The sequence below is a fragment of the Macaca thibetana genome, chromosome 3 (genome assembly GCF_024542745.1).
Source record: "Macaca thibetana thibetana isolate TM-01 chromosome 3, ASM2454274v1, whole genome shotgun sequence".
In the NCBI taxonomy this organism is placed as follows: Eukaryota; Metazoa; Chordata; class Mammalia; order Primates; family Cercopithecidae; genus Macaca; species Macaca thibetana.
This window is the reverse complement of record NC_065580.1, coordinates 99,861,968-99,885,159: the sequence shown is the minus strand read 5'-3', so window position 1 is coordinate 99,885,159 and position 23,192 is coordinate 99,861,968. Positions and strand designations below refer to the sequence as shown.

Sequence of the window (23,192 nt, the reverse complement as noted above, 5' to 3'; positions counted from 1 at the left end):
CCTTGTGCTGGGAATACAGGCATGAGCCACTGTGCCCAGCCAAAGGCAGCTAAGTTTTATGTTTCTTTTTTTTTAATGCTTGATTTTGAGTATGCATACTTTTTCTATTTTTATTTTTAATTGATACATAATTATTGTACATATTTATGGGGAATGTGTGATATTTTGATATATAAGTACAGTGTGTAATGATCAAATCAGGGTAATCAGGATGCCCATCACCTCAAGCATTTATTGTTTCTTTATGTTGGGAACATTTGAAAGCCTCTCTTAGCTCTTTTGGAGTATACAATAAATTGTTTTAACTATAGTCACCTTGCTGTGCTATTGAACACTAGAACTTAAGTTTTAATTTACTTGAATTGGCAAGTTTAAGTGATCGAAAGCATCAAAAGCTGTCAAGAACTAAATTAAATTCAATCATTCAAAAGAAGAAAATGACAATTTTGTGCACCTGAAGACCCAGTCTGTGGCTTGTCGTCCCCTTTATGCACGGTTTCTGAAAGTCCAAATATCTCCAACCCATAATATCTAATACATTAGTATGCTTGTAACTTGGTAAGAAAAAAGCAAGCATGCACGAAGACCAGAAAGAGATGAAGGGAAAAGGTTAGCAATGATTCTCTTTCATGGTGGAACTATGGGTATTTTCCATCTTGTATTTTCCTTTATTTTCTAATTTTTCCAAGTTAATTGGTATCAATGTATTAATTTTCTTTTGATACAAGGTCTCACTCTGTCGCCCAAGCCAGAGTGCAATGGTTCAATTGACCTCCTGGGCTCAAGTGATCCTCCCACCTCCCTCCTGTGGTCCTGAGTGCCGCTGGGACTATAGGCATGTGCCACCATGCCCGGGTAATATTTGTATTTCTTGTAGAGATGAGGTTTTTCCATGTTGCCCAGGCTGGTCTTAATCTCCTGAGCACAAGTGATCTGCCTTCCTTGGCCTCCTAAAGTGCCAGGACTACAGGTGTGAGCCACTGTGCGCAGCCATAATTTATTTTTAAAACAAAAGTAACACCTGTGCACAGCAGAAAATTCTAATTTCAAAAGTTGAAGGTACAAAAGAACTAAAAATGCAAAAGTCCTCTCTCCCTAAAGGTATCCATTGTCAATAATTTCTTGTGATTCCTTCTAGGAATAAATGTGTATGTGCATTTCCTGAATGAAGCATGTATTACTTTTTAAGTGGAAAAAAAAAACACCATTCATTTTTTAAAAAAAATAAACGGAAACACGGCATCTGAAGGTTTTAGGCTAATTACCATCTAATAAAAGATGTTCCTTTTGGTAGTTAAGAAAATACTTCCTTAGTCTCAAGACACTCATATGTTTTACATGAATTGGGGGTAAGAAGATGAGAACTAAAAAGTCATTCAAGAAAACTTTTCTGCAAAAAAGAAAATGCATAATAAACAGCTCCTTTTAGAATTCACATGCAAAAGTGTAGATGGTAGGTTTTCATTTTCTTCTATTTTTTAAAAATCAATTGTGCTATCTTAAAGAAAAAAACAAATAAGCATACTGAGGGAAAAAAGCCATACTACAACATAGATCAGATAGTAGGGACATGGGGTGGAGAGGAGCAGAGGCCAGTGCCCCCAGGCAGGCATTCCAGAGGTGCCGGTCAAATTCCCAGGGCGCTGCAAGGAAGGTTCTGAAATGCAGCTGTGGCAATTAGGAAGGTGCACTGGGCTGGGACCACTAAGAGGGTCATTAATCATGAAGATGAGGCTCTGACGGGTAAGGGAACAAGACAAAGGTTTAGGATTGGCTGTGAGAGCTTGGAAGGCAGACTCTAAAGAGACGTTGCCTCACAATGCCTTCAGGTTGGACTTGGGAAGAAAAGTGATTGATGCATCTCCTCTCCCCTGGCCTATTCTGCCTGCCCTCTGTGATGTGTTGTACACAACATAGGCTTAGACTGTGAATTATTTTTATGGTCATGTGTATTTGCTGGGCAGTAGGTTTTGGAAAAAAATGAAACAAAACAAGAGTTGAAATTAAGAGAAAAATGGAAAGGAGAGTATTAAGGCAATTTGGCTAATACAGCCAAGCCAAGAGAAATCATTTGGGTTTTATGAGAATGCAGGGAAGTGGGATACCTATCCTGACCACTGCACGGAGGTACACAAAAGTCAGGAACTCAGATACAACGTACCATCTTGGACACCCCAAACATTTCTATTGTGTTGAGGTAGAAAGTGAAATGAAACACTGACAGACAGCCTCCATTAGGAAAAATGCTGCGTTACGTTTCAAGTACTTGCCAGGCACTCAGTAGCTCTTTTGTGGAGCGAAAAGTAGCGCAAGATGCTCTCCCTCCCACATTAATGGAAACTAAGCACTTGAGTGCTATAAAAAATATTAATTCAAAGGAGTCTGATTGCATTTATTCTTATCATTAAATCCTTGCATAATAGACATATGATGACCATATATTAGAAAATTTGTAATATTTAAATGACACATGAAATGACTACTTATTAAATTATTAAAACAAAGAATAGTATAATACATACTCTCTTCCATAATATTTTGGTCTGTTTTCCACCTATAGTAAAAAGAAAACAAAATTAATAATGCATTTGAATTCAAATCAGCGAGATAAAAATGCTACTCAAATAAACAGAACTAGGGTCCTGGTAGTAATTTTATTACAGATATCCTCCAAATCAGAGATCCATGAAGCTATGGAGTTATAATCAGCACATTCCAGTATCAGGTAGGAATGATCTAGAATCACCACATTTCTGCAATCATTAGGCTCACTTCCCACCCAAACCCAATCATCCAATAAGAGAATTTTCAACAAAAACAAATCGATGCTTATTTTAATATTAAGGAATTTGTAAGGGTATTATAAGGCTTCATCCTGAATGATAAAACAACTACTTCTGTCATGAATAAAACATAAGCATTTATTTCACTCTGTGACTAATTGTTTTTATTATGTATTTATAATTAAAACAAGGAGTCTACCTGGATTAAAAAATAAAGCAGACTTAACTCAATCACGTTCCAAATAAAGTCAATATTCTAACATTCTTATTTTTTCAACATGTGGCTAATGAGCTGAAATTCATTTGACACCAGAGGTGCAGGCTACATAGGACAAGATTTATGACTTGACTAAAACACAAACATTCCAGAAAGATCTTTCAATCACAGCTTTAGCCTCGAGGTTATCACATTCGATTTTTCTCACATACATGATCATCTGCTTTCATAAGAGCTTTGTGTTTGCATGTTTATGATGTTGGAGTTGGTGAGAAAGTGACATGATTTCTCATGCTCAGCCTTTGTTCTTCTCCCCTAACTCCAGGGACACCCAAAACATAGGAGAGCCACATTAAGTTATGGGTTTTTATGAATGGTTATATGTATGACAGCAAGTTTATGTTTATTCACTGTTGTAGGATATGAGCTTGGCAGCTGTTTTATTCACAGTCATTTCTTCCTATAGTCAAATGAACAGTTTTCACAGCAGGGCTCAGGGACAGGCACAGTAGCAGGATTTCATGATACGGGGCAGTTTCCTGGCCTAGCTCCATCCTCCAAAGGATGCAAATCTGAATAGGTAGCAGGACACTAGGAGCTTGGGGAAAAGGCTCAGAAAGGCGGACTGGAGCTTTGGGGACCACACTCACAATGCTGCCTAGGATAAGCCTCGCTGGTACAAAACTTACCATCTAGACATTTCTAAATATGTGTTCACTCTTCTGTGCATTTTACACCTGAAAATTACTCAACCAAGCAGGACATTCATAACTTAATCCTCAAGGTTCAAAGCCTGCTAGGTGTCATTTGTGAAGGAAGATTTAAATAATATCGTTAATAGAAGCAATATATCCAGGTGTAAAAAGGCACCTGGTTATCTGATATCCTTTCTATAAATTATGTGTGCCATTATTCTACAGGCTGGTAAGCTTTTTAATGAGAATTGAATATGTTGTCATTTATATCATTCTTTTGGCTTTCAAAGTTCTTTTTTAGTTTTATAATATTATAGATATATGACTGTAAACCAACATGACAGAGAAGAAATTTAGGACTAGAAAAGTCAATGAAAGTCAATGATACATAATGTCAAAATCTCTATTCTTTGAGAGGTGATATTCCAAAATTTGAAGTGATTCTCCATATATGAGGACAATTTTTAAATTTCCATCTTTTTGGCTGAACCATAGCACAAGTCTGCAAAATCTGGGTATAGCTCTCAACCCTATTCCCTTCCTGTATCTTATTTCCCTAAAAGAGAAAGAGTTACTAACTTCCCAGATGAGCCACATGGTAATACTACTAACTCTTGGCATGCAGGTAAACAGTTAATAAATGCTGAATTTAATTGATTCTTAATAAGACAACAAATTGCTTTCAGTTCATCAACCAATCATAAAAATATATAGCACCCCTATGTTCTGGGCTCTATGCTCAGGCCAGCCATTGTACATGAAATAATGACCTTGCAGGTGTAGAGAGGAAAGGCATGAGGTACTCAGGGGTGCTCTGCACTTGCAGCAGAGGGAAATGCTTAAGGAGAAATCTAACATAGACCCCCAAAGAGGGAAGCTGATATTTACGGTGCCTTGAAAGATGCCAAATAAGATTCTGACTGAAAGAGAGTTTGATCCAACTGAGAGACAAATCTTCTGAAAATGAAAACCACTAGAAAATAAAAGAAGAGCCCTGAATTGTGTGGGACAGGCATGGAAGAGGGCCATGGAATAGGTCCCAAATATTGCATGAGATACATACTAATATATGATTCCTTGCATATCTGAAATTTAAATTTAACTAGGCATCCTGGTCCCTCCTTCCCTCTCTCCCTTCCTCTCCTCTTCTCCCTTCCTCCCTTCTTCCCTCCCTTCCCCACTCTTCCCTTCCCCTCCCCTCCCCTCCCCACTCACTTTCCCTCCCCTTTCCTCCCTCCCTCCCTCCCTCTCTCCTTCTCTCCCCACTATCTCTTTCTTTCTTTCTTTCCTAAATCTAGCAACCCTATGTAGGGGACAGGAAAGACAGACGTAAGAAAGAGTAAAGATAGAGGATGTGGTTGGCCATCTGATCACTGCTTCTACTGGTTGGGGGCCGTTTTGACAGCAATCCAATCTCTCCTTCCTTTTTTGTCCCTGAAACTCTTAAAGAAAATATATGTGTCCCTGTTAATGTCAAAGAGAAAGAGAGGCTGGGATCAAAAAAACAAAATCCTCTTCTTTTTATAAACTTTTTACTCACAGGAGTCTAAACACAGTCTCTATTTCTATACTTCACTAAGCTTTAAACCAGTCCAGAGCTTAATGTTTAAGTTAAATGATGCTATACAAATCATACAATGTCCATATTTCTTCAAGGTGGATAATACTGGATCCTCAGATCCAGACAGAACAGGTGGCTGGGGGCTAGGGTTTCCAGAGACAAAGCTCTGCCAAGAGACTAGGAACCTCTGTGTTGTGCCCCCAGCAGTGCCTTAGAGAAGCCTGACTCACTCCCTGGCAAGGCTCCGTGTCAGCCATCAGTAGAAACCAGGACCCACCTGTGAAACTGAATTTAATAAAATAAACTGTAGCTCTCAATTTCTGTTTTCAATTGTATGAGATTCTCTTCAATATGTGTGAACGCAATAAGATAGTTGATAAATAAAAAGTAAGGCAACTTAGAAGTTCTTGCATTCTCATTGAAAACTATGTTTGTTCAAATCAGGTAACTTAATCAAAAAATTTAGGTGGTCACATGGATTCAGAAAGGAATGGAAAATGCAATATATCCTGACATGAGTGAAGGTTGGTTCTGGAGCTTCCCTGCCATAGTGACTATCCTAGGACAGCAGCTGCAGCTGGTCAATCCATCACCTGGTGAACCTGGCCTTTGTGAATATGACTGACAGCTGTCAGATCTGCCATGTCCGCTCTTGGGATTTAGTGCTCTGAGTCCAAGAAATGAAGGCAGCTCATTCTTTTTAAGAGGAAGAAAATACGTGGTCATGTTAGATGGATTACTAGATCCTCTAATCCTGAGATGATCCAGCTGGCTCAAAAAGGAACACCTCTCTTTACAGAGGCAGAGCATCAAGTAGGACGTCATTGAGAAAACACATGAAATGGGTCCTTCCCAAGGCACAGAGGGTTTCAGTGTTTATGGTGCGACCATGCAGAATGGTGGCTGATTCTTTTCAAAAATAAAACTGAACATTTTATCCTAAATAAGCATCATCTACAAGAGAATAGCCCCCAAGGTAGGCACAATACATGCCACTTATATCCCTGTTGACCAGAACATTTTTGGAATTTCTCTTTTGGAACTACCTTAATATATACCACCCTTTCTTGTGAATATCCTTAAATGTACACTTCTTGAAGTGTGGGCTGGTCATTCAAAACAGAAACTTCAAGATGCTTGTTGAAGACTGCAGACAGCATCCCCATCTCGGACCAGCTAAGCCAAAATTACTAAGAGTAGGGACATGACATGTAATTTAATCAAGCCCCCTAGATGATTTTAAAGCACATACTAAAGTCAGAATCACTATATGTAGAAATATACATAAGTTTGTTTTTTTGAGAATGGATTTGAAAGCGCATGTTATTTCAGCAAACAGACATACATTATTTGGAGCCAAGACCAGTAAGTAAATGGGGTGAGTGACCAAACTAGGAAAAACATTTGAGACAAAAACGAGGCATGATCATAAGATAATAGGATTTTCACTGTGACTTGCTCTGAAGGAATTTTAGAAGAGACATTCCCAACCCGCTCTGAGCAATGGGAACTTGGCAGAAATCAAAGCAGAGCTTCCCAAGATGACTGATGGGAAGAGACCATGCCCATGAAACAGATGTGTTAAAATAACATCTATGTTAAGACTTTATAGTTACATCTCAAGTATAATTAAACTGTTAGCACTGTGACTACTGGAGATGGGTTCCATCCTGTCTAGTCCTATCCCTACTATCCACAGTCCACACACTGTGCTCCCATATATGTGAGGCTATGTGAACGTTATGTTTTCAGCCCAACGGCCTCATCACCCTATGTTCATCCTCTGCACTCATCAAACCAAATGACTTGCAGTTCCGTAAGTGTATGCCCTCTAATATGCCCATCATTTTTACGTGGTCTTATTTTAAGATCCTGAATTCTCTTTCAAATGAGGCAGATCATATGTGGGTTAAGAAGGCAGGCTCTGGACCCAAACTGCCTAGGTTTGAGGCCAGATCTGTGGGAATTTAAGGAAGTTATCTATTTCTATACTCCTCAGTTTTCTTAATCTTTAAAATGAAAATGACAATAAAAGTACCTACCTCATGGGGTTGTTGTAAGAGCTAAATGAATAAATATGTGTAATATGCTTGCAACAGTGCCAGGCGCAGCCAGCCAGTCACTTGCCATGAGCTATCACTGGTATCCAGAGAAGGTCTCCTCTGTACAGAAGGAAGGGTTAGGCCCATCCTTTGCTGTGTTCTTAGAGCTCCTTTTACATATCTTCATTAGAAAACTTATCTCACCATGTTTTAAATATTTATTTGCCATTTTTTCCTAACTGTTCCGTGGAGCAGCAATTTTGTCTTCATCATTCATGTATTTCCAGAATTTCTCCCAATGTCTGTCACAGAGTAAATGCAGATACCCCTTGTTATCTCAGTCTAGCCCATTCCTAAAAAACGTGTAGGGCAGCAAAGCTTCAAACAGCAAAAGCCTATATTCCATTACTTTACATATAAAAACAAATCATTTTTAGAGAATGCAAAAATATCCATTTTCCAAATATTACTAAAATGCCCCTAAATAATTACTTGACAATCTAATAACAATCTTTTCATAATATAAAACATTTAAAAACCAATTACCTAATTGTTTAACACTTAATGCTCTAATGAGCAGGTATATTTGTGTGAATAAATAGGAATTTCATTAGCCTTCTACACTGAGCATTATTATAATAAAAATAAATAATGCAGTGATATTACCAAAGATTTGAGAGTTACTATCTAATTGGACCTGAGTTGGTAGTGCTCCTAGGCTCCTGGCCTGAACAAATACTGAAGGGCTAAACCCTCAGGGAAAAGGTAGGGAAATTACAGATATAATGTGCTCTATGTTTAAACATGCAGCTGCTCAGGAGAACACAGATATGAGAGAAGCCCACCCTTCGTCTTTCAGCACCCTGCTACTCAGAGTGTGATCATGGGGCCAGCAGTATTGGCATCATCTTGGAATTTGCTAGAAATGTGGGATCTGCAATTCTAAGGGGATTCATAGAAACATTAAAGTTTGAGAAGCTGCCACACATGAGAGAATGTGTCATAGCTGGTTTCTAATTGGGAACGGCTTTTAGCAAGTCCTGATAGCAAATATTCAAATAGTGAGTATTCGGAAAACAAGAGTGCCTGTGCTCGTTACATGTTTGCAGAATGAGATACAGAATATGCCTGTGGACCCTTGCTCATCAATCCAGTTACTGTGGGACTCTGAGTAGGTTATTACACTCCTTTGCATCTCATGTTTCTCAATTTTCAGTAAAACTGGAGTTATACAAATGGGCTATTTTAATAAGGCTGTTTCACAGATTAGACAAGATACCACATGTGAGACTTGGATCATCGTGGCAATAGCTTCTCATTTATTGAGTAGCTACTCTGTGCCAGGCACAGTCCTGAGGGTTTCTCTCCTATTGCCTCATTTAAGTCTCTAAACAATGCTCCAAGGTAAGTGAATGCTATTATTTTAAAGAGAACCACTAAATAGCATAAGGTCTCAGAGCTAGTAAGTGGCTGAGTCTAGACTGGGGCCACCCCTAAGTACTGTGCTTCACTCCTTTTCCAGTAGATACTAATCAGTGCCAATGCCTTTGTTGGCTCTCAAAATTCTGCAGTTTGATTAACTATTAGATTATCTGAATGGCCTTCAGTTTTCTTTGCTAGGACTCAACACCTTAACATCTCTTTTGAATGAACTGAATTCCATCAACGAACTGGCAAATGTGAACTTTGGAAAAATTTGCCTAGGATGGAGTGACATTTGGGGTCTCTCAAATATTTCCCCGTGATTTGGAATCACATGTATTCCCAAACGATCTGGTTTATTTCCCAATGTATTTTTCAATTTTAAGGAAGGCTTCTCAGCATTCTGCAAAGCTTCAAAGAACAGTAGGGTGACAGCTGCAGTGAGAGACAGGAAGCATAATCCTTAAATGAGTTTGCTTTATAGTCAGATTATCATTGCCTAGATAAACACAAGTTCCTTTATGTTCAACACAAAGACATTTACAGAATATTGTGAGTCCTCTGTAAACAAGGTTTCCAATTATTGAAAGAACAAAGCTTTTATAATCCCTCCGCAGCTGGTATATGTTAAGTTTTTACTTAATAGAAATAATTTAAAAACCTGATTTAGCAACCTCCTACACAGGGCAGCTAGATTGCTGGATTTTCTGATAGATAGATCAAGTAGGGGAGAAAAGGCTTTTGATGGGGGGATTTGTGCTGCTGATACTGCGGCAATTTCATCCACAAAAAATAAATATAGATAATTCCTTTTTAATTAGAAATCAAGGATCCTCCATTGAAAAGGAGAGAAAGAAAATTCAAGTACTGAAATTTACACTCTTGCAGTCAAAGTGCAGAGCATAGAATGAAAATTGAGCAGACTCTAAAATCTCCCATTTCTTTCCATTTAGAATCTAAGGCCTAATTTTTTCCTCATGGCATTTCTTTAACACTTCTGGAAATCTAATAGGGCACTGACAAGGTGAATTCCTTCCTGTCTTGAATAGAATGTATTATAAAAGTCCACTGGTCAGTCTTTCTGTAATAAATCTCCTTAAAAGGTAACCAATTGCTTTGCTAAGTTTTGCACATACACACAAGTTGGATACTTCAGCAACCTGATCGAAACAGTCTGTGAACTTACAGATGCACATAAGTAGATCAGCTTAGGGTGCTCAAGACTAAAGCAGTTCCCAATCATTTGGTTTATTTTCTGGCTTCACTTCTGCCCCCCCAAATTTTCCAGAAATTATGATTATCAGTGATAATATTAGAGCAAACAAACATAAAATATTTTCTTTAGGCCAGTGGTTCTCAACTGGGAGGGGAGGTGATTCTGCTCCTCAAGGGACATTTGTCAAAGTCTGGGGAAATCTTGTCACATTGTTCTCTGCTCAGAATTCCCCACTGGCTCCCCAATGCCACGTGGTCAAACCTACACAACTCAGCGGGACCTTCCCAGATCACTCTACTTAAAAGTGGGACCTCCTGTCCTCGGCATACCTCGTCTCTCTTCTTTGGCTTATTTTTTGCCTCATGACAGTTTTGACTGTCAGGACTGCGGGGAGGGTATTCCTGGCCTCTAGCAGGCAGAATCCAGGGATGTTAATAAACAGCACACAGTGTATGTGACAACCCCCTACAATAAACAATTATCCCTCTAAAATGTCAATAGTGCCAAGGTCAAGAAACCCTGCTTTAGACTGGAAGAACTTTGAACTGTTAAGTATTCCCAAGAAAGAATATTAGAAACTTTTTTTAAACCAAAAATGCAAATAAGCAACAAAAACTTTAAATACATTAAGTAAAATGGAGTAAAAGGAAGGCAGCAGGAAATATTTGCTTTCTATAGTGCTGATAATACATAAAGGTAGCTTTTAAGAAAAGACAGTACTGGTGAAATACCTCCAACTACTCAAGGAAATATATCAGATGAATACAAAATGGAACAGACTAAAATGTCAGTAAGATTAAAAAGGGAACCTCCTCCCTCCCTGGAAAAATTTTAAACAATGTTAAACTACAAAAAACACTAAAGAAATTTCTTTCTTGGGAGTGATCAGCCATGCTATGCATACATGTGAATTAACGTTTGAATTCCTTACAGCTATGGGACTCCACACCTCACAGCATGTAGCTTTGAAATTTTGCCCTGATTGCTGGGTTGGAAATAAGACTTCCGCCACTCACAGCTTTCCCAGATCCCAGAAGATGTCTCAGGAAGGAGTGGCTAAAGCACCGTCTAATGGCTGTCCAGGATGGGGCTCAGCGAAGTCCTGTTTTCTCAGGGTTCATTACATAAATACTATAAACAATATGTATTAAAATCATAACAGAGGAAGGCAAATTGCCAACATTATTTATATTTAGATTTTAAAAGTAATGGAAGGGCAACTACACCCAGACACACTCATACAAATGCCCATGCCTCATGCATTGAGCCCTTTTGCTACTGGTTCTGATCTTTCTCCAGTTCAGTCCTATTGACCTTGACCCAGAACTCCACTAAGGGCAGGGCCAGGAGGAGCAGAGGAGGAGCCAACATTTAACAATGCCTTCAGTGTGGATGTTTCAGGTCTCCCAACAAGCAAGCCACATGGAGATTGTAATTCCCATCTTGCAGATGGGAAAAAGAAGGCCTGTATGGTTAACATTACTTGAAGATCATGCAGAGGCATGGAGATGAGATCCAAACCACGTCTAATTGACTCCAAAGCCTATAATCTTCTCCTACACCAAAAGGAAGGGAAATTGCCCAAGGATAACAGATATAATGTACTTATAGAGAACATTGACTGTGCTGTTACAGATGGGTTGATATGAAATTGTGGAAACTCTAAAACATGGCCATTCTGGAGACCTGGGTAGACTGATTGGTACTCACCGTACCCAATGGCTTACCCTTCTTTACTCTTCACCCCAATGAATGCTACCACCCAGGGTATCATCCACTCAATGCCCAAGCTATACATCATCATCTCTGACTCCTCCCTCTTCTCAACCCCACTTGCAATCTGCCACGAAGTCTTCTTCATTGTATGCAATTCCTTAATTGCTTTTAAAATGGTCCCTTTCTCTCCATGTCCACTGGGCTATCTACTCATCTGGACCATGAAAGTAGTCTTTTTACTGGTCTCCCTATATCCTTTTATCACCTTCCAATCTATCTTTCACACTTAAGTCAGAAAATGCAAGTCTTGTCACATTGCTCTCAGCTTAGAATTCTTCACTGGTTCCCCACTGCTGCATGGTCAAACCTACACAACTCAGTGGGACCTTCCCAGACCACCCTACTTAAAAATGGTAACTCCTCTCCTTGGCATACCCCATCCTTCTTTTCTGGATTATTTTTTCCCCATGACATTTATCATCATCTGATATACTATATATTTTACTTGTGTGTTATGATGATCAATTTTATGTGTCAACTTGCAGGGGCCATGGGATTCCCAGGTATCTGATACACATTATTTCTGGTTATGTCTGGGAGGGTGTTTCTCGAAGAGATTAGCCTTTGACTCAGTGACTGAGTAGAGCAGATGGCCCTCCCTAGTGTGGGTTGGTACTATCCTGTCCGTTGAGGGCCTGAATAAAACAAAGAGGCAGAAGAAGGTTGTATTCATGCTCCCTTTTCCTGATTGCTAGGGCAGGAACACTGATCTTCTCCTGCCCTTAGTATTCTTGGTTCTTAGACCTTCAGACCCAGACTGGAATCAACACCATCAGTTCGAGAGCTCTCAGGCCTTCCAACTACACCACCTGTAACACACACACACACACACACACACACACACACACACACACACACAAATTGGTTTTATTTCTCTGAAGAACTCTGATGAATACATTTTTTTCTACCAATATCTTCCATTCAAATGGAAACTATACAAGGGCAAAGATTACTGTGCTTTGCTTACTGCTATATCTCTAGAGTCTAAAACAGTCCTGGCCCTTTCCAAGTGCTCAATAAATATTTATCGGATGAACACATGAATGGCATCTAGGATCTTCCCTGGATGGTCCTTGCTTGTGTGTGCAGAATATGTTCTTACTGACACACATGCTCTTGCCCCACGACATCCTCACCCCTCAGTTCTTCATGTTCCTCATACATAGCTTCTGCAGTTTCTGAAGCACACCCTCAGCTTCTCATACTTCTAGGATATTCTTTGGTGGGGTTATGTCCTCTGCCTGGAATTCTAATATTTGTTCTTCAGTCCCTCTATGCCTTAGCCTGGCAAAATCTCACTGATTTTAAAAGTAAGAGCTGAAATGCTGCCATCTTGGGGAAGTCTCCTGCCTCTGAACTTTATAAAAGGTCTGAGTTAGGGCCATGGCGATCTTACTGGAATTGGGATTGTTGGCTTTTATGAGCTCTCGATGTGAGCTCCTTGAGGGAAGGGCTCCTGTTTCTTCACCTCTGTTGTCCCAGCATATTGCTCACAGTGTTCACAAAGCTCAATCTCATGGCATAACATGAGTGAAAGGCAGGTTTGCTTGATGCTCCCAGATCCCTTTCTGGGGCTCACTGAAATTTCAAAAGGGGTCTCCATGGAAAGACTGGTATTGGTGGTAGCTCGCACCTTGAAGCTTTATGCTTCCAAGCTATAGGACAAAACTTGTTCCCCTGTCTGCTTTCTGAATCTCCAGAGTGAAGACTGAAGACCACAGGCAACAACTGTGATTTTGAGCCAGTGATTCTAATCCAAGTCCCTCACATTCTTTAGAGGGTGGACATGTGAAACAACATAAACCACCCAGATGCTCTGCCCCTGGAATTTGCAACTTGAGTAGAAACCATTAAATGAAGCTGTTAGAGTTGATTCACATGTGTGGCAGAGTCTAATGACAACAATAACAACAATAATCATTAATAGTTATTGAGAACTTACGTACCAGGCATTGTTCTAAGCACTTTCTTTACATATATCAACCCAGTCAATCCACATGATTACCCAAGAGGTAAGATCAGTTACACCCAGTTCCAGAAGACTAACTGAGGCACAGAGAAGCAGGGTGCAAAGGGGCAGATTGGATTACCCTGAAACTCTGACGCTAACCATCACCTTTTACTGCCCAAGGTGTATCAGTTTTGCTTTAAATCCTTCCTCAAGCCCTCTGACCAGCTTTTCTTTCCATCCAGGGAATTTCCTCATATCCTTCTAACCACAATTGGTCCACCCTCCTAGGCCCTGCTTTTTATTGCTAAGTTTAGTGAGAATGGACTTTTATTGCTTACAACAGAATTCTAAGTGATATTTCCATTCAATCAAAATCTCCAGGGCTGGAGCCAGGGTGTCTGTAAGGTTTGCCAGGCTCCACAGGTGATTCTGACTCACACCCAGGACTGAGAACTATGACTTTGGGCAGCAGTTCCAAAACCCTGAGAGAATAAACATTATCCTAGAAGCTTAGGACACCTTCCCAGCACCTTCCCATGGATTCTGATCCATTCTCACAGTAGGCTTCCAGGAACACCCAAAAGCTCAGCCATGAGTAGCACTCCCATATCCAGCCCTCCTTCCCAGCAGCCCACTTTCACCCACTCTTCTTTGCTACATCTTCCTTGGCACCATGATTCCTTGGCTCCATATGTTGGCTCCCAAAATCCGCCTTAGGCCCTCCTTGTTTGGACAACCCAATTAGGCATACTTTTCTGGCACTAGCCTGGCACTCTGTTGGCTAGAGTTTTTTGTACTCATCTTTGGCATCCTGGAGCCACAGGTCCAGGTGAAATGAATGTTTTCTTCCATCCAGCCAGATCCCCAGGAGGCCATATTGGCTGGGCTGGCTGGCTGGCCTCCCAACCAGGGCCAGAGAATCAAACCTGATGGGCTGACTTGTCCATACTTCTGATCGACCAGATAGGGATTTTGCTTTAAAATAAAAAATACTGTAGAGGAGATTCAAAATCCAGGATTTAATCATGAAGAGAAATTTTATCTTCACATCTAATCTCATGTTCCTCCAGCTTCCAATTATGCATCTTCCTTTCTTTTGGTCTTCAGTGCAAATGAGAATCTGAGAATATTCTCTACAGAATAAGGCTTCCATTATTAAAAGCCATCTCTGTGCCACTAGATTGCCTGTTCTTCCTCAAACTAAATAATCCTTGTTCCTTTGACCTTTTCTAATAGGTCCCATTTTCCAATCCTTAATTCATCTTCATTATTCTCCTCCAAACTCTCTTTAAATTCTCCACATACCTCCTAAGCCCAAAGAGCTTGAAGTACCCAATAGAATCGAATCAAATCAAGGGAAAACTAATGCTGCTGTTAAATTTCTAGAGGAAAAAAGATTGGGTGAGTACACTCATTTAATTCCTCACTCTTGTTAGTAAATTCCTTCCATCAAAGCTTAATGGTATTTGGGTTAAGTGGTACTATACGTACTTTGGAAAAGGCAAAGTGTCTATCATTCTTAGTCTTCTCCCAGAAGTTACTTTTTTCTCTCTCTCCTAGAAATGTAAGAGTATTAAGTGTTCAAAGTGATGGATAAAATTAATCTACCTAAAGAAAAACAAAGGAGAACAGAATCTGGGAGATGGTAGAAATTCAAGGCTTGTCTATTTTTGCATTATAGCTCCCTATGGAGTCTTGTTAGACAGGTTTTCTCTCAATCACCTCCGCACAAAGGAATTTTAATATTACATATAGACTGTATATCTGTTTATGTTCTATATAGGTATTTGTGCTTTATACATATAAATAGTAAGAGGTTTTTTTAAAGAACCAAATTTCTCCACTTTAGGGGTGATATTGCCCACTTTCAGAACTCATCATCCCCTGATATCGTCATGACCTTCAGAATGCTTTTACATATATTCTCCCACCAGGAAGGTGGAAATGTATCTTTGCCTTCTTCTTATAGACAAGGAAGCTGCAGTTCAGAGTGTTAACTAATTTGCCCACAGTCCTGTACAGGGATAGCAGCAGATTCAGAGTTAAAACCCAATTCCTGATATCAGGGCCAGCACTCATTGCTCTATATTGTAATGATGACATAAATCCAGGAGCCTGTTCTCTATTTTTTTTTTTTTTTTTTACAGATTACCTACTTTAGCATTTCTGAAGCAAGCACTCCTCCCAAAATAATTCCCAACATGGTAATAAATAAAGAGAAGAAGTGCCTTATTAATGCTTGTCTTTGCTTTCAACTATTCTTTTTCAGAAAAGTTCTCTATTCCACATTAAAAATTCTTGAGCATGGCTTATAGTGTTTCCAACAGCTCTCATGCCAAGCCATCCTCCTGCCTGTCAGGGTTGTGCACCCAAGAGAATGTCTTTGTTCCATGGGCCAGAGCACATTCTGCCACTCTTCTCACACAGTCTTCATTTTTTCTTCTTGATGTTTTATAACGAAAATTTCCATACATACAGAAAGGTTGAAAGACTTTTACAGTAAACACCCATATATACATCATCTAGATTCTACAGCATTTTTACTATTCTTGCTTTATAGCATATATATTTTTTCATTCCTCTATCCATTCATCAATCCAACTTTAAAAACAACAGACTTCAGAGTTAACTGCAGATGTAGCACTCTTTCCTCAAAGGCGTTGGCATACAAATTATTAATCAGAATTCAAGAACATACAGGATGCTAATACCAGCCTTGTTCCTGAAATTAAAGTCAGTTTGGCTTCCATGTTCAGATGTTGCTACCAAATAAACAGATCCCACGCACCCCTTTAACTTCCTGTTGATGGAGCGCTGTGCCACCTTTGCTAACAGGCTTCCATGTCTTGATGGGGAGAAAGTGACCGTCAGAAAGCAGGTCAAAGAACACCTGCTTCTTGTAACTGCTTTGGCCTCTTTCATCAATTTATGCAAGTTAAACATGAAGGCCAAATCATCTCTCAAAATGGCTTGGGATCAAATTCATCCTAAATTCCAAGGCTGAAACTCCTTATTTTTCCCCACTAACATTTATGTAGTACTTGGGAGATGGCAGAAATTAAAGACCAATGCTTCTGATATATAAATGTCAGGCATGGTTCTAAGTGCTTTATATATATTAACCCAGTCTTTTTTTCTTTCTTTCTTTTTCTTTTCTTTTCTTTTTTTTTTTTTATGGAGTCTTGCTCTGTCTCCAGGCTGGAGTGCAGTGGTGCGATCTCAGCTCACTGCAACCTCTGCCTCCTGGGTTTAAGCGATTCTCCTGCTTCAGCCTCCTGAGTAGCTGGGACTACAGGCATGTGCCACCACACCCAGCTAATTTTTTTAATATTTTCAACAGAGACGGGGTTTCACCATGTTGGCCAGGATGGTCTCAATCTCCTGATCTCGTGATCTGCCTGCCTCGGCCTCCCAAAGTGCTGGGATTACAGGCATGAGCCACTGTGCCTGGCCTAACTCACTCTTTAAAGTTACTTTTAGCGTAAGACCAGGGTTCAGCAAACTTTTTTCTAGCAAGGGCTATAAAGTAAATATTTTAGGCTTGGGATCATATAGTTTCTGTCTCAAGTACTCAGCTCTGCCATGGTAGCATGAAAGCAGCCATAGACAATATATAACAGAATGAGTAATTGCTGTGTTCTAATAAAACTTTATTTACCAAAACAGTCTCCAGGATATAGCTGACCAACGCCTATGCTAGACTAAAAAGCATGAGGGTCCATTCTTCAAAAACCAGTTTCAGGACATCTTATTGTTAGCTCAAAACACAGAGCTTGCCAATGCCTCAAAGGCCTTTTTATTTAATGGTGGGTCAAATCATTCCTTGTTCATGCTCTTTCATCTTTTAATGCAGTTGGAGAAGAGAATCATTAATTTTTAAGCTACGGCATACTGATGCCAACTTAAGATATCACAATGAACTGAGACAGAAAATGGCGAATTACATTTTTAAGCAACTGAGACTAATGAAACACTAAGGAGTCTGAGCTGCATCCTTGAATTGAAAGGTGTTGATGAAGCATCATTAAGCCTGGTGTTTGAGAAGCCATGGAACCCTAAGAACCATGACAGAGCAAAGGACAACCAGAGTAGTGTAATTACAGACTTGGTAGAAATACCCAGGGAGATCCAAGAACATTCATCAAACAATCGATGCGTAATTACCTAGAAGGATGCAAGGTGCTGGATGGCAACCAAATATGCCTTTGTTGGGCTGTGCCAAGGCTATTTAATTTCTTTCCACAGAAGATGGGGAAATGACACTGGCCATGTAAATAAGGAGGAAGAAAAAGATACCATCATTGAAGCAAAGTTTGCTATTCTGTCCAACCAGACAGAGACGTGGTGTACTTAGAGCTAATGTCAAGTGAGATTGTGATTTGCTAAAGGACATAGCCAAAGAAGATTATTACCAATGGCTCAGTCAGCATCAGCCAGATGCCAGGCAAGTGGTAGACTGAGGCAAGGAGGTGGGCCTGGGAGAGCACCTGCTCTGGACTGGCTTTTATTAGCAAATTCGTTATCTAAAATCCTGAACTGAGAAATGCTCATTAAGCACACAGAGGATGGACTGACTGAAGAAACTAGCATCTTGGAAAACAAATGCAATTAAAGCATTTCTGACATATGATAATGAATTTAGTATTTTCATTGAGGCAAGAGTCCATTAAAAGCAGGAGGAAATCTAGCAAGGATTTGTGCATAGCCACAGATAAGGAAAACACCTAAAAGATCCCAAAAGAGCTGGAATTCATCATAGTATATGCTGAATATGAATGAACATGAATCCTCATATTAAGACTGAATTTGAGGTGGGGCATGGTGGCTCACGCTTGTGATCCCAGCACTTTGGGAGGGTGAGGCAGATGGATCATCTGAGGTCAGGAGTTTCAGACCAGCCTGGCCAACATGGTGAAACCCTATCACTACTAAAAATAAAAAAATTAGCCAGGCATGGTGACAGATGCCTGTAATCCCAGCTACTAGGGAGGCTGAGGCAGGAGGCTTGAACTTGGCAGGCACAGGTTGCAGTGAGTCGAGATCATGCTACTACACTCCAGCCTGGGCAATAGAGTGAGACTCTGTCTCAAAGAAACAAACAAACAAAAAACCCTGAATTTGAAATAGCTTTGTTAATTAGTAACACAAACATAACATTAGAAGTATAATACCAGAAAACAGAGGGTAGAGGTAGGAGATCAGGCTTAATCAAGTACTGACCCCACCCTTACAAGCAGGATTCACATTTGGTCTCTGCAGCATAAGAGAGTATAGGAAACTTTGAAATAGCAAAGAAGAAAGACAAAATATTTTTAAAGGGTGGAAAATAACATCTAGGAGGAAGTACATCTGGGAAAAATAAAGAAGGCTATGGGTGCCTACACTGAAATCCATGAATAGTCTAGCACGAGTGCTGAGCAAATAGCAAGCATTACCAGGAGGCAAGAGCATCTTGAGTCTTCTATCCTTAGGGATTAGGGAGGAAGGATGAAATAGAAAGCAGAGAGAAGCAAGCACAGTCCTTAGAACAGTAGTTCTCACACCTGAAGGGGCATCAGAATCCCGTGAAAAGCTCGCTGAAACACAGATTGCTGGGCCCCATCTCCAGGGTTTGTAATTCAGGACATGTGGGATGGACCTGAGAACCTGCATTTCTCACCTGTTCCCAGCTGATGCTGGGATCACACTCTGTGACTCACTGGATTAGCAGCCCAGCCATGGATATGAACTGTCTGGGTTGGAATCTGGCCTTTGCCCCTCTTGTGCTTCCTGTCTCATTTCCTCCTGTGTAAAGTGAGAGGGATAACAAGCCCCATGGGATTGTGGTGGGAGTAGCATCTGTAAAAACTATGAAGCCAGTGCTCAGGGCACAGGAAGTACTCCTTATGTGATAGCTGTCATTTCTGTTAAAAGACTGACAATGAGTAAATAATTAGGTAATATCATTCAGTGTAGTCATATTAAAATTGAGGCTGTCTGAGATTGCATCATCCACATTTTTTCCAACAGAAAGCAGAATCAAGGTCAGAAATCTACGTCCAAGCCTCTCAGTGCTCGGTTGGACAGGCCACACTCCAGTAGGAGACACAGCTTATCTGGAGCCAAGTATAACCTGCCTTCATCAGCTTTATTTCTCAGTTACAGTTTAACCAGGTGAGCAAAAAGTGAAGCATGTCTTTAAATCCTCACTATAGCTCCAGCATTATGCACCTGCTCCTTTTCCTGGAGAACCCTGGTTACACCCCAAAACTTGTGGGACCTGACCTCTGAGTCACAGAGCAGACTTAATATGGGGCTGCTGTAGGTAGCAACTCCTATGGAGGTGTGACATTTACGCTGTGTTTGGATGAGTAAGGCTGGTGTTACAAAAGCCAGTGTCTCCGCATAACCACTGTGTCTCAGTTTGGATCCCCTCTCACTACCACCACCTGAGATCAATGAGTAATGGGATCTTGGGTTCCAGCTGTCATAGGCTAGAGGAAGATGGCAGAACACATGTTGTAATACATGATGCTATGTTATTCTTTTTTTCTAAAACAATGAACAATACCACATAGTATTCCAACTCTAGTAATTAAGGGAATACACATTTTCAACGGAGATGTTAAGAAATAAAAATCAGCCAGGCGTGGTAGCTCACGCCCGTAATCCCAGCACTTTGGGAGGCCAAGGCGGGCGGATCACTTGAGGTCAGGAGTTCGAGATCAACTCGGCCAACATGGTGAAACCCTGTCTCTACTAAAAATACAAAAATTAGCTGGGCATAGTGGGCACCTGTAATCCCAGCTACTCGGGAGTCTGAGGCAGGAGAATGGCTTGAACCCAGGAGGTGGAGGTTGCAGTGAGCCGAGATCATGCCATTGCACTCCAGCCTGGGCGACAGAGCAAGACTCCGTCCAATAAGAGAGAAATAAAAGAAAAGAGAAGAGAAGAGAAGAGAAAAAAGAAATAAAAATCACCCAGAGAGATTAAAGAATCTTCTCCAGAAACTTTGCCTATTATCAATCACTGTTTAATTTCCCATTTATCCTCCTCATTCTACTTTTACCTCATCTTATGTCTTGGCATACGCACTGTTCTCTGGTGGCCCTCTCCAGCTCACCTCACCTGCTCCCCTTGGCTCTGAACTCCGTAACAGCTTGGTCTCAACAGCCCTTACCCAGTGCTTATGATTTCACCTTGGAAATGTCTAAATATGTTTAGGTGCACACTTGCGGGGTCTGTATTATTTTAGAAGAAGTTCAAAGTATTCCAAAGAGAGTGAATTTGGGGGCAGGGGGAGTATGCATTTTGGTAGCTCACAGTACTTGTCAATAAAAAAGAAAGTTTTTAGTTTTTTTTTTTTTTTTTAAAGCAGAAAACATTTGGTTCTATCTTTAGGGGAAAAAAAATCATATGTCAAAATTTTGTTTCTAACATTGGTTTTACTAGATTTTTCTCCTGTACTACATCAAGTCTAAACCCAAAGCAAGTCCAGTTCGGAACAAAACTCCATCAAGAAAAAGGGCAGACGGCATTAGTGAGTGAGGTGACAGCCTGGAAGAATAACGATGGGAAAGTCCTTCATTCTTGACTGTGTCGACATTAAGGGGGAAAAAAGAGACAAGTGGAGAAAGCCTAGGATGAAAAGAATAGGAATATTTTTTTCTGCAAGGGAAGAAATAGCCTTCTGATTACTACACATAAAGCCAATTAAAAGGTAATGAGATTGATTTTTATTTGTGGCTTGTAGAATCAATCTCATTACTTTAAGACATACCTTGTCGAGATGTCTTAAATCAGTAGAGTTTTCACATTCCCCCAAATGTACTTTGTTTTAAAACATTTATTTCAATAAATAAAAGAAGAAAAGGGAAAGAACTGTGGAATAGTAGAAAATCCCTCAGAATTCACTTAAAATCTGTGATTCAAAATGTATTGAGTTAGTTGAAAATGATACGGTCAATCAATATGGCTTGTTAAGATCTTCCAGACATGCCTAAGGCAAGATAAATGCCCTCAAGCTACAAGATTGTGAAGTCTAGATATGATTAATACAATTTTAAAAAGCATAATGAAGAAATGGAATGCTTTTGAAGGCTTACAGGAACAGTTTTTAGAAATAAAGATAGAAAAGAGTAAAAGCAGTAGATATTTAGAACACCAAAAACCAGCAAAGAAAATGCATAAAAGAGGGTAGGAACACTTAAAGCATTGTTTAAAAAATGAATACAATTCACTGGAAGGTAAAATAAGGTAGTGAGATACTACTCCAACTTAAGATTGGCCACTGCTGGCCGGGTGTGGTGGCTGATGCCCATAATCCCAGCACTTTGGAAGTCCGAGGCAGGCAGATCACCTGAGGTTGGGAATTCAAGACCAGCTGGGCCAATATGGTAAAACCCCATCTCTATTTAAAAAAAAAAAAAAAATATATATATATATATATGCATATATGCACACACAAAAATGAGCCAGGTGCAGTGGGGTACACCTGTAATCCCTGCTACTTGGGAGGCTGAGGCAAGAGAATCGCTTGAACTTGGGAGGCAGAGGTTGTAGTGAGCCAAGATCGCGCCACTGCACTCCAGCTTGGGGGCAACAGAGCAAGACTCTGTCTCAGAAAAAGAAATAAAAGAAGATTGCCCATCGCCATCAGTACTCGGCCTAACTTCTGATCATCAAGGAAAAAGCTGATTATGATCATGAATGCTAGAAATCTCTACCATCCATTTCTGCATTTAAAAAGTTTTCCAAAATAGACTATTCCATAGCAAGGAGAAGGAAATGAAGCTATATAAAATGGAGAACAATTTGAAATAATATTATGCCATTGTATTTTCCTTTTTTGAAATTGCTTTTTATACTCCCATATTCACTACAGCAATTTCAAAGAAGGCAAATGACACCAAATCATTTACAGTCACAAAAGAACTTCTGCTTATTTAGTGTAGGCTTGAGGTAATTTTAGGGGAACTTAACTTTCAATGAGTCACACAAGTAAATCTTGCCATTTTGGCCTTTTGGAGAGGCCAAGAAGAAACTTAGATTAGTCCAGGAAAAAATTTTAGTCTGTGTTTAAGTTAGTACCTTAACAACTGCCAAAAGTCTAGCTCACTACCCTAATAACAGCATTGAGTAAATCTGATATGCTATTAGTAATAGTTTGAGAATCCCAAATTCCTTATGCTAGCAATCGCTACCCTTTTTTTCATCATTTTGAAAACTACTTATTTATTTACTGATTCCCCACTGTTGCTTGGCTATGCTCACTGCTAAGGATATACCTATGATTAAGACTGATGAAGTCTCTGGAGCTTGTATTGGAGAGACATATACAAGCAACAATCAAATATGTCAAGAAAGTGTATCAGAGAGTATATGAAGTGCCACAGACACAATAAACAAGGCGATATGACAGAGAAGCTCCAAGGGTTGGGGAGGTGCTACTTTTTTATGGAGTTTAGGAAGGGCCTCTTATTATGTGAAATTTGACCTGAAACCTAGATGTGCAGAGAACCTGGGTCTGAGAATTTCAGGCAAAGGGCAA

At 39.9% G+C, this 23,192-nt stretch overlaps 1 protein-coding gene across 2 annotated transcripts in view; it reads right to left on the bottom strand.

The window, feature by feature from the left end:
• Positions 1-23,192, bottom strand: part of CHN2 (chimerin 2) — a 318,403-nt gene that overhangs the window by 118,959 nt on the left and 176,252 nt on the right. For both annotated transcript variants that reach the window (XM_050783197.1, XM_050783196.1), the window contains exon 4: positions 2,523-2,554. In XM_050783197.1, the coding sequence (XP_050639154.1) occupies positions 2,523-2,554 (32 nt within the window). The remainder of the gene's footprint in view (positions 1-2,522; positions 2,555-23,192) is intronic.